The sequence below is a fragment of the Sorex araneus genome, chromosome 5 (genome assembly GCF_027595985.1).
Source record: "Sorex araneus isolate mSorAra2 chromosome 5, mSorAra2.pri, whole genome shotgun sequence".
In the NCBI taxonomy this organism is placed as follows: Eukaryota; Metazoa; Chordata; class Mammalia; order Eulipotyphla; family Soricidae; genus Sorex; species Sorex araneus.
The window spans coordinates 102972430-102985536 of record NC_073306.1 but is presented as its reverse complement, the minus strand read 5'-3'; the positions used below and the strand labels follow the sequence as shown (position 1 = coordinate 102985536).

Here is a 13107-nt window from a genome sequence, read left to right as displayed (position 1 = left end):
GGGTCCAAATATAAGAAGTCATTCTAGGTGTGTGAAACTTCATTTCACTTTGAGGACACTTGGCAGTTACTTCTTTCCCTAGTGTTGGTGAGACCTAAGAAACTATGTGAAAAAGCATTCAGCATGTATTATTTTCATAAAATGTTCATTGCTTGTGAATATTGTGGTTTTGAAACTGCTCTTTAGATGCCAGGTGGTGTTGGAAAGGTGAGCTGAGACTCTCTGCAATGCTCATGCTTGCCAAGCACACAGCTCCAGTGAGGAGGAAAGGAATCTGCAATTTTATTGGTTAACATGGCTGGTCACTTAAAAAAAGTTTAACCTATGCCACCATGGTGTTGGCATTTTTAATTTCTCTACTGCTAAAGTTGCAGGGACAAAATAATCTTGAAACTTTTGTGGCCTTGTATAAGAATAGCAATCAAAGATCTGTTAAAACTTGGTGCAGCCATGACATAAGAGATGAAATCTAAAATGGAGAGTCAGCCTGCAAATAATGCTACTCTGGCTACTCTGAGAAACAGTTTCTTTCTCAGGACACCTTGAGGGCGGACTGAATTCAAGGAAGATGACTTTTTTTTCCTGGTAGTACTCCAGGAACTAGGGCCTTTTAAAACTATATGACATCATCTTTGGCCTTGAGAATTCTGAATTAAGCAAGAGGCTTTATCCAGAAAACTAGGGTTAGATTCAAAGGATGTCTTGAAATGATAGCAAAGCCAGAATCTGATGTCAAAGCCTAATCTTTCCAAAGAGTAGACAAGGGACTTGTACATGAGGAATAATGGTCCTATCTCACCCCTGGGGAAAGACAGAACTGCTAGCTGACATTCTTATGTTCTTAGAAGGCACCACTTGCATGGTCCTCTGCCTCTAGGATAAGATTTATTCAGGACTCTTTCCCTACTCTACCTTCTCTTCAAGTATTGCCTCTGGCTCACCGTCAAATGGTTGGCCAAATGAAAATCACTTTAGCAAACCACCTTCAACACACTGCATCCTGGTAATTCCCTAAGCCACTGTGCAAATTTTAATTACTTCACCAGATATGCAAGAGAAGGCCTCTGTTATTCATCAGCAAAATTTTATCTAGCTCTGCCTCTTTTACTGCAGGTAACCCATATACTCTAAAACGCATGGAAGAATATTGGAAATAAAACTAAAAGGGTCTTCACTGCAAACCAATCAAAATATATGGCTATGTCTTTAGGAAGTCAAATCCATTCAACACATTTATGACAAAATCAAAGACGTAGGCACAAAATACATTTCCAACAAAAGGAGACAAGGCCAAGAGAATTGAACATAGTCATCAGTGGAATGCTATCAAGGCTTAAAATAAACTCTTGCTCCTTTTCCTCTTTAAAAAAAATTCAATTTGAATGTTGTGAAGGACTGAAATGAAATAATCCATAATCCGCAATTCAAACCAGAAGGTTTGGAATAGTTTATAACCACAAACAAAAACAAGCCAATTAAGATGACCTCTTTTTATAACCAGAAAGAATTCCAGAGAGACGTCTTTATCCAATCATATGGTAACAACAGAGGACATGCACTTACATTTTTTTAACTTTCTATTATTTTGCTTTGACTAAAATTTACATCATTGAGATTTCCTGACCTCTCTTTAGTTGATACACTTTTCTCAAGAATCAGATAAAATCTGAGGAGTGATTATATCTATGCTATGGCTCACATTCAAATAACGAACTGAAAAATGTTAATAACGGTAGATTACTAGACCCGTCTTCCAAAACACCACCCAATAGATATAGAAAATGTTCTGGGTCTATGAGAGATTTGTGGATGGCACAGAGATTGGTCATTTACAAATAATTTTCTTTCCGCAGATGCAACAGAGGCTGAGAAAATTGTGCACAAATTTCTCGGCAAGTCAGATTTTGAAGATTATATCTATAGTCCCATACAACTCATTTCATCTTCTTGTGTCTCAGTTTTCTTAGTTGTAAAATGAGGGCACAAACTGGATCAGGGAAAGTTTGTATTGGTATTTGCACAAATACCAATTTGTGAACAATTAAAATGTCAGGGCATTATACTTTTCCTCATTATAAATAAAAAATTGCTTATCAGGTCCCAATTTAGATGAATATTTTACCACATGGGAACACACTGGTTGGAAAATTTATGCTGCTTTTGAGCTTAGGAAATGTTAGTATTCTGGCATCTTTATTTGGTAATTGCATGAAGACGGCTTTCTAATATTTGATACATTTTGAAGGGTTACATTTTGAAGCTAGGAGACACAAGGGTCAGTAGGCTAAGTGTTAGTAATCTTAATCATTTCTACTATTAATTTTGAATTTACATCACTCAGAGAGCTTAGAAGAAAAGAATTCTCAGATTCTCAGGCCTACACTCCCCCTGTATCCCCACACACAGACCAAAGAGTTAACATCTCAATGTGAAGGCTTAGATAACTACTTACGCTTCAAAGTTTCCCACTGATTGGGAACCACTGATGGAGGATTCTAAGATCTCTTTTGAGCTTTAAAGAACAAGTCTACACTTGCTCTGGTATCAGATAATCTTACAGATAAATGTCTTCTAGTTACACTGTGATGACAACTTAAGTCCGTAGACTTTGGATATTATTCATACATTTCCTGGACTGACTTCAAAACTCAATCCTCACTGAACATCTCAGTTTTATTAATCAAAATATACCGAGAGAAAAAAAAATGTACTCTGTAGTTAGGAGGTTCAAAAGCTTAATGGTTGAGTGGGAGTGGTAAAGCTAAGTGACAACAGATAGTATGAAGCCTTTAACGGAAAAAGAAAGGAAGAGGGGAGGAAAGGAAGTAAAAAAATAAATATCCCACCAATTGGCTTCACTCCATTTATGACTTGGATATGTATTTTACAGTAAGATTCACTGCTTGAGACAAGAAGAAAAATTCTGGAGTATTGTGAAGAATAACAAGAACCCAAAAACAACCAGAGTTGAGTGAAATAGAAGGATGGGAAGGACAATGCCAAAGGTCCTCTTTCTGAGCTGGCTAAAGGGTTATGAAGTTCAACACCAGATGCAAATCTGGTCTTTCACATTTCCCCACCATAGGCTCTATGTCACCACATCTGCACACAGAGTAATGTGGAATAAGTGACAAAGCATGACATTTAACTTGTGATTTACTTTCCGAACAACTCCTGGTGGTGTTTGGGAGACCATCTTTGGAACCAGGGGTCAAACCCAAATTGGCTGTGTGCAAAGCAAATGCCCCACCTGCTATATAATTTCTCCTGCCTTTGCTTCCAAACTTTATTTACCAATTTGCATTTCTCTTCATGTAAGGACATGGTTGTTCGTGTCTAAATTCCATAAATTCCAACCACTTCCCAAAATTCTGCTTAAATGGTATAGTCATAAGCCTTCCTTCCTTAATCTCTAAATGAATAAATATTTTAAATTATCAGGGCACTTATCTTTCTCTACCTTCTCTTATAATTACCACCTGTCCCAGATTGTCAGTTACTAGCACCACTGGCCTAGGTATTTTTACATCTTCCAGATTGTCTGACACGATGCTCTGCTCACAAAAGACATTGAGTAAGATCGGTGGTCAGGTGATTTACTGGCTGGATGGCCAACCACTTATTACACCAATAAAATAATAACTACCTTTTGTTTTAAAGGCACTTCAAATCCCTAAAACTGATCTGAAGTTTCTTTTGTACATTCTATACCAACTTGCTGTTGTATGGGAAAAAATCCTCATGAAGATACAAAAGAAGGAAATTCTGATTCTGTGAAATTTCAGGCACTCTCTTTACCACTGAATAACAAAAAAATCCTGGGTTTAAAAAGACATTTCATAATATTGTACAGTATCATAACTTACCTGTACTCACAGTTCATAAAAATGTGTTTCTATTCTTAAGGTTTAAATGTCAAGGCTATGGGGTTAACGGCTAAATTTGTAATGCTAGCCCTATGTAAGTCAGTTTCTTCACATGGAAAAATCCAGATCTAATCAAGTGAAAAAATAACTTCACTTATTTTCACATAGGGCACCTGACAAAGAATTATTTTAATCAATTTCATATTTTTAAAATCTACTTCTATATGTATTTCAGCAGTATTATATTTCCTTATAAGTACATATAGCACATGTATTCAATAAACATTTTTCATACACATACTCACATAAAAGGATGTTTAGAATTCATAGAAATGCATATATAGTAAATATCAGGTTATCTGAATCACACTGCTTGCCTCTTTTCTCATCCCAAGCCCCTGACATCAAACCGCAATATTAGTTTATACAACAATATGCTACATTTGGCAAGAAACATGTTATTATGTTTGGACTAGAATGAATTTCATTTTCTTGACTCTGTCTCTCTTTCTGTCATTTTGCCACAATGGAGAGATAGCCCAGATTACTTTGTAGAAAAAGTAAAAAATAATCTCTTATTCAATTGTAGAAGAAACTGCACAACTTAATCTGATCATTGTTGTGGAGAAAATATTTCCAATGACGACATCCTCCTATGTCAATTGAGTTTATTACAGATGTCACCTCAATGTGATATATTAATGCAGCTCTTTCTTCTTATTTCAAGATTGTAATCTTAGTTTGCTGCTATAACATTTTATTGGTTTAAAATACATGCTGTAAAAATCCGTGGCCATCAAATTTTCCTGTTGGCTAAAAATAACCCATTCCTGTCAGTTAGAATTAGCTGATAAAGAGTGTCAGAGCCTGTTCTGAATAAGTTTGATAACTTCCTGTTTATGCGGTACTGACCCCTGTCTAATAAAGCTGCTTTGCTCTAGAATGAGAAGAGATTCTGCTGCATTCTATTCCTTAATGGCCAATACTGATTACTTTTGAAAGCCTTTAATACATTTCCCATATTAGACATGAACAGATGTCAGGTAGGTTGCCAAGGGAAATTTCTTTTATGCAATCTTGGCTTGTTGTACAATAATAGCCCTTTCTCAACATGGGAAAAAATTACAGACCAAACTAATTTCCCTGACAGGGGAGAGTTACATATGTTTTCCACTAGTAGTTTTTACGACAAGTTTACAATTTTGCCAAACCTGGAACTAATTGGAACTATTTCCAAAAGCGGCCCAATAAACCCCCAAAAGTGTAGAACTATTTGAAAAGGCAGTCAGTGATGGTTTGCTTTTACATTTTCTTCAGTTTGGTCAAGGGGGGGGAGTGGGGAGTTAGATTGCAAAATTATTTCATTTAAGTTGCTTAAACACTTACTGTTTCATATCCTCCCAGTTTTTGAGCAGCTTGAAACATAGTCCAAAGGTTAACTGTTAGAGGGACAATAAGTATTTAGATAAGCATTGCATTAACATATTTCCAAGAAATGTCAATTCAAACATTTTGCTTTGTTTTGTTTTTTCAATGAGAAAGAGAAAAAAAAGAAACACTAATGTACCTCAGAAAGCAAAGTTCTTAGGAAACAATTTGCCAAAGGGCATTTAATAACAGGATATATCATTACCACTTAAAATATTTTTAAGAACAGTTACAAATATGGAAATGATTCCATTTTTAGGATGACAGACAGGACAGTTTCAGTCTCCCTGCCATCAGCAGACCAAGAGAAGCTAAAGTTACAGCATCCTTGGGAAAAGGGTGGAATTTCAAAATGGGGGTTGGTCATGTACAACCCTCAGAAAGAAGTCATTGATTAAAGAATAATATATACTTCTTTCGGACAAGAACTCTCCATAAGCAATAAATAACGGCCACTCCAATACACAATTACCTTCCTAACCGAGTGTTTGATAGAAGCACCATATGAAAGTCTCAAGTTGTATATCACTAACATGGTGCTTTGCAATGAGTGGGAAAGTAAATATTTTACACTTGATATTGGGAAGTAACAGCAGTGATAGGGCAGATCAAAGGGAATTCCTTTACAGAGAAATTGCATCATGAGTTCACTTATTTTCCTAACTTGCCTGTGTAATGTTGCAAATAACTATTTTTAAAACAGATTTCTTTTTGTAGGGTTTGCATATGTTTATGCTGTTAAACTATGCCAAACTGCTGGCAACCCTGTTAAATTACACCAAATATCATGGAATGGACGGCTATAGATTTGATGTTTTTCACAAGAAGGGAAAATTGAATTTAAAGCAATTCCTTGGTAAGGGAAATGAAGGGGGAAAAAAAGGCTCTTTGACACAACATATTCGAAAAGCCTCATTGAACCTTGCACTATTTCAAAGCTATCAAGAGCCCTGCCTTGGCCTTGATTTAATCTAAATCAATGCATAATGCAACAAAGCTGTTCATAGTACATTAATTTTACTTCTATTTCAAGCAACCAGTTTTCAGACAAACATTGTAATCATTCGTATTTATATAAGTTTATAATGGCTGCGAGTGTTCTCTTGCAATCAGTGCCAATTGCTATTAGGTATGTAAATTGTTATGTAAAACATACAGGTTTGACATTCTTCATCAAAATGACACACGGTTTTAATCTAGGAAGATGCTTTTGGAGAAAATACTATTTCAAGCCAGGGGCTGATGGCTTTGTGTGCCACAAAATTCAGAGGCAAAATTTATATTCAGTTGTGTAATCAGAATCTGGGTTTCTTCTCCTTTTATATGAATTTTGCTCAGCTCTGAGTTCATTTTTCTGCCTAAAAATATAGGATTTTACTTAAATGTACTTATCAAAATAATTCAAAATTGGGCTCTCAGCTCATATTTGCTTATTTCTTGTTTTCTCTGAAACCAGAGTTCTATTATCTCTTACCAAATTTAGAGCTATAGATGTATGTTTTCTCCTTATGGTTGTTTTGTCCACCTTTTAATGTCCTCCTTTAAAAAACTGTGTTTTCATAGGCAACATCTGTGTCTGATAAAGCTACGTCATGTTATTATCTCAGAAGAAAGGCGTTACAGACACTCAAGATTGACAAAACAGAAAATGAGAAACTTTCAACATGTCTATTTCCAGTCATAATCAGTGGATTCAAGCCTAAAAATATCTCACTGCAACTGCCCCAGAAGGGAACAACGTAGCGGAAAGAAACAGGGAAAAAAATTCCTGGCTGGGATGATTTGTAGATTTAGTATAAACAGAAATCATCCCCAGATTAGGATTTCAACATAATCTTATGTCAAAAAAAAAAAAACCTTTTTGGGGACAAATCTAAGAATCTAAGCAGTTTTGTTATTTTAGAAATGAAAACAAGTATACTTACTCTGCTTAAAACCTAAGTATGGTATTCGTTCTATTGGCGTTTTCCTTTCTTTCATGTATTTATAAAGTGCCACCAAAAAGGCCTGCTCATCTGCCCTGCACTCTTCACCAATGGAAACCTTTGGTTTTTCTTCATTTGAAACTTTTTTACAGTTATTATGGTTATTCTTCGGCTTGGTCAAGGCTGACCTGGCCTCACATTTTACCTGAAAACAAGAAAAAAATAAGCCTCATTAAATCAAGCACAGCCTTGGAAAAACCAACAAATACATAGCTAGTGTCATTGACTGAATAGGATAGGTGAACCTACAAATAAACCTTGTCCTGAGATAACTTTAGGGTAATTACAAACATGAACTCCTTTAGAGCAGGGGATGGCAAATTTCTATAAAAAGCCAAATAGCAATATTATTGAATTTGGAGCCCAGAGACTATTCAAACAATTCAACACTAACACAAAGGCAGCCACAGACAATATGTAAATGAGTGCTTGCACTGAGTTCAATAAAACTTTATTTATATTAACAGGCCACAGTGGGTTGTGGCTTGCCAAGGTATACTCTAGCTATTTGAAGATTCCTTACAAGTAAGGTGGAAGTGAAACCCAAAATGGAGTTTGTCTCTGGTAGGACCATTCTTTTGCCTCTGTACACTTTCTTTTCCAAAGAGGAAACTATTAATTGCTATTGTCCACAAACAGAGCAGCCTTTGTAAATGCTTGTTCCAAACTTTGCACTGTGTTTCAAAAAGAGAGACAAGCCTATTTCTTCATAATAAATTTGTTTTGTTACTACACCTTCCAGTAACCTAGAAAAATAAATCAGTGCCAGCAGCTGTTGGTATCCAGGGTACCAACAAGGTCTGTGCTGTCACTTAAGAGAGGTGCGTTGGATAGATCCTCAGTAGAAAACAAAGGATCACTTCTTTTACAATGTTTCTTGTTTTTCAGTCATCTTTCAGAATATAATAGGAGATATTAACTTGTCACAAAGGAAGGTGTAGAGGTCAGCTCAAAGCCCAAGAAGGATATGTAAAAAGCATCATAATTAAAAGCCAAATGGTAGTAAGCAATCCAGATGTTCTTCCTTCCAGCTTCAGCATATGTGGAACTCGGCATGGAGAGCAACTAACCTAACATTCCCTCTTCGTTGCCATGTTCTACAAGAGGCCTTTGATGGTTGTTAAATATAACACTAAGTTGCTGAGCTATTCTAATTGTAAAAGGGGAAGTACAAAGGGTCAAATTTGAAGTTCAAGTGTGCCCATGGGGAATGTGTACATTCCAATATTCTTTACATCTACATATCCAACATGGAAAGAAGAAGGTATGTGCTGGGGAAATGTTATGAATAAAAATGTCCCACATATTTGACATTTTCCATTTCAGATTTTTGATTCCTCTTTTTCTTTACCCTTCAGAGTCTCCTTCCTGAACACCAAGAAACAGACAAAGTTCTGCTTATTTATTTGTTAAGGGTTTTCTTTATTGCTTATTCTTTCAAGTGAATGCATTTCTTTAATATCTTTAGACTGGTTCTGGAAAAATAAAACTTCCTGCACAACTCATTCAATTTGACCTCTACATAAGATTTTAATTTTTAAGGGACTATAGAAATGAAATTAAAGAAACATTTCCACATAGACTTTTTACTTACAATATTTTCAGACTTCAATACTTTGTAACATATTAAGGCACATATCCTATGAGATTTCATGTTGTCACTATTCTTTATTGCCCAATTTTAGACTGTTGACTCTAAATTATGATGAAATCTATAATTCAGCTCTGGTTTCAATCAGTAATGTCCCTCACTTATGGCCTTTTTGAGTGCTAACTATAAAGTCTTCTCTTCAATATCATTTGAATATAAGAAATGAGCATCATACAATACTATGGGCTTAAAAAGTATGTTTAATGCTCATAAGATTTATAGATGAGGTACTCTGAGTTTACAATTTAGGTCTGCCTTACTCCAAACTGGTATGAACAACATAAGGTCTGCATGTAAATTAGGCCTAATGGTCAGAAGAATCATTTATTAAGGTTTCGTGTCTCATTGTCCAGATATTCTGCCTCATCCCTACAGAAATATCCAGAAACAGAAGAAAAGCACAGAGTGGATGGTCAAACCAGTGATGCCCTGCTTTTCAGTCAAGGCTCCAGGTGAAATAAGGCTGCTGAATTCTAGACTGAACCTCAGTGGGCTTCCCAGCAGGCTGCTCCTGAAAGCCCAACTGCTTTTTTATTTGTGGCTTTTTTTTGGGGGGGTGTCACACCTGGTGAGGCTCAGGAGTTACTACTGGCACTGCACTCAGGAAATACTCATGGGGGGACCAGATGGGATGCTGGAGATGGAACTGGGTCAGCCATATGCAAGGCAAACACCCCTCCTTGCGCCCCCGCTGTACTATCACTCCTCCCTGTAGCCCAACTACTTTTTAGGAAGCAAAAATGGGTCTTTCTTGGTCCAGCCCCATACATTTCTTCAATGAGCACAAAAGAATCCTTTAAAGTAGGTATTCTGTCTCTGGGAAGGAACAGATCACATTCATATATAAATATGTATTATATATTATGATACATATACTAATATATAGATAATGCTAACATTTTCAGCATGTTGACCAATGAATTTTGGAATGGGACCTCTTATTTATGTTTACCATAAGGAAACTCAAGCTCAACTTTGGTACTTTAGAGACAGTATAGCTAGTAAGGTATCTGCCTTGCCCATAGACAACCAGAATTAAATCCCTGGCACCCAGTATAGTCCTCTGACCTTTGCCAGGAGTGATTACTGAGCTCAGAGTAAGGAGTAATCTCTGAGCACCTCCAAGTGTTGCCCAATAACAAACAAACAACAAAAAGAAACCTCAACCTTTAGTGGACAACTATCAATTATAAGATCTACATTTCCTTGATCCAAATGCCTTGAGTTTACTAAGAGCTTTAGAGTTTCCAAAGTTATCACTGTTTAGAAAGTGCTATTAAAGTATTCACATTTAACAATTTCAATGAACCATTGTCTATTTGATATTAGCCATATCCTCTCACTAGATTGAGTTGTTAACTAATCCAGTTTTCAAATGCAGCTGTCAGAAGTGCTTAGCCAGCAGAAAAGAAGCTGGAGTCTAACTCTAAAAAGGGCCCTGACATGGGAGGAGACTCTCATTTACATCCTCAGAAAATAGAAAGGATAATTCCTAAAGGCAGTTCTAATGAACACGCTGGGTAGAAAACACTGAAAATAATGAAAGCATCACATTTGAGAAATATCAAAAGTAGGATTGTGATATAAATGAAAGAACATCTGCACAGCATAATTTTTGTTTTATGTTCCTTTTACAATACAAATAACCTCCTACACACTTCTGCCTTTGGAAAGTGCTCACAGGATATAAAGATTGTTTTTGCCTTCCATCAATATAGGTCTTCCATTGAAGGCCATGATTAAGATTTCACTAGCATAGATCACCAAGGAACTGGCTTGGGTTCCCATATGTGCTAAGGTGTCAAGAAAATGGCAGAGTTGAATAGGACTTGTTCATGACATCTTCAAATAACTGGTAGTTTCTTCCCTATACCATTACTGCTTATTTTTGAAAGTTATAAAATTTTCTTCCCCTTGAAAAAGTCTTGCAAAGCCAGTTTTCAATTCTCAATGAGAAAGTGCAAGCTTTTGATGGTGGAAGGGAGATGAGCCCACTAGTTAATATAGTTTGTTTGTGGCAAACAAAAAACTCAGTAGGTTCTCTTTGAGGACCGTTTTGTGGAGTTACGGAAAGCTAGTATTTGTGATCATTTCAAATGGTCAGTTTGAAGCATTCTGGGGGGAAAAACACATACATAAGCCTTGTTCATAAAGCCAAAGTGCCACCTAAAGTGATGTTTCCGGTTAAGCAAATGATGAGGTGCTCACATGCTTATAAATTTTACTCTAGCATTTCCTGGTAAAAAGAATTATTTAAGACACAAATATCTTTTTCATCAGTGTCTTGGCCCAAGATGGGAGTTGTTCTTTCTCATGGGATTTTACAACTGTCTATTGGTGTCAATAGACAGGCCCTCCACACTTCATACCTACCATCTCTGAGATGAAGTGGTCTTGACCGACCCACCAGAAGCAGCTAAGATAGGACTGTAATCTGATACCCTTGAGAAAAGCTAGACATTTAGACCAGTCCCCAGGAGCTGATCACAACAGGACATTCAACCTTTCACCACTGAATTAACAAGGAAGGATGATTCTCCTCATAAGAATTCTGAATAGCTCATAAGAGAGAGAGAGTAGAAAGGATCACATCAAAAACCCAGGTTTGACTATCCTATCTCTCTCTGTCTTTCTCTGTCTCTCTGTGTCTGTCTCTGTCTGTCTCTGTCTGTCTGTCTGTCTGTCTGTCTCTCTCTCTCTCTCTGTCATAAGGATAGCCAGTAAACATCCAGCACAGGCGAGCACATTCTATTCTCTTTAGGTCCTAATGTAAGTCTTGGGCTAACCTTGATAGGAAGAGATTTTGAAGGTACTGTACTTTCAGACTGATTGGTTTAGTTTTTTTAAACTCCCAGGGGCATATTTGTTTAGTGACTTCAACTGACATGACAAACAGCTTCATCAGGCTGGGCCCAGGTACAGAACATGATGGGGTAAATACATGATATCATCTCAGAAGTATGGGGAAAGGCGCCAACACAAGATATTGGCAGTGTAAGCTGAACGTTACCATCCTAAAACCTTGCCATTCTGTTCTGCAGAATCTTGCAAACCACAACATGGGTGAATTGCTACTGCTGACATCATCTATGGTCACATAAACTGAAACCCTAGATAGGTAGTTCAAAGGCCAAGATATCCAACTTGCTAAAAAAAAATGCCCTTTTTTCTTGATATCCATGTAAATTCACTCACTCACTCATAGAAGGTAAAGCAAGTAGGATAAAAATAACTTTGGGAAGGATTTTATTTTAGCCAGGAAAGACACACTTCTATTGTTTATACTCTTTTTAACCTTTATAATCTTGGATGTAGAGAGAAATTTTAATCATAACTTCCTGATGAGATAATTTTCCTTGTAAATAAGATTTCTAGAATCTGAATATCTAGGTTTTCTTCATTATATTGGGAGAAGGAGTTACGGACAGGGCAAAAAAATGAACAGATTTTCAACACAGAACCTAGTCCCTATTTTTCTATATCCCAAACTTCAAAATTCACCACTAATCAAAATGCTCTTTTCAGAAGTTTAATCCTTGGATCTGGAAACGTGGTTTCAGTTGAAGTCTGGTTTCCAAGTCTTAAAGGGGCTATTGATATCTCTGGCACAGAAATAATACCTAACTGCAAACACCCAGTAAACAGAGCCCTAGAAATCTGATCCAAGCCCACAGAAGTCAAAAAGATAAATCTAAAAATATGAAATGACACCTCACCCTTCCTGGTGCTAAATACTTCAGGCAGACAATTTCAGGATTGCAAAGAATGCTTAGGCATAACTGTCTAGCCCTGATAAAAAGACAATAATTTGACTTTTTATTCTAATAAAGATTGTTAAAGGTACATAAATGTACATACATACATGTCTACCCATGTACACATGTACATATTTCACCATGTGTCTTTAAATTAGAGGTGACTTTGAAAAAAGCAGAACTAAAAAGATTAATTCCAGTCATTTCTAATTTCATCCTCTATTAATCTCTGAAACATATTTAGATGAGCACATTCAGAAAGAGGATGATTCTGGTCTATTTTTGACACAAGAAGAGTAAACTATGTCATTGTGTCACTTACTATGAAATCTCAGCTTCAGTGACGTGGGCGCTTAATCATCTGTCCTTTACCCAACAGGCCAAACTGGGAGGTGGCAAGTCTTTCTGTTGACTAATCAAAA

General features: G+C 36.5%; 1 protein-coding gene across 4 annotated transcripts in view; it reads right to left on the bottom strand.

Annotated features, from left to right (window-relative positions):
- ARID5B (AT-rich interaction domain 5B) overlaps nucleotides 1-13107 on the bottom strand; it is a 198725-nt gene that overhangs the window by 32218 nt on the left and 153400 nt on the right. For 3 of the 4 annotated variants that reach the window (XM_004616517.2, XM_055139449.1, XM_055139450.1), the window contains 2 exons: nucleotides 7220-7424; nucleotides 5253-5305 (listed from right to left, as the gene is read on the bottom strand). In XM_004616517.2, coding sequence (XP_004616574.2) covers nucleotides 5253-5305; nucleotides 7220-7424 — 258 coding nt within the window. The remainder of the gene's footprint in view (nucleotides 1-5252; nucleotides 5306-7219; nucleotides 7425-13107) is intronic. The other variant, XM_055139448.1, reaches the window with a different exon arrangement.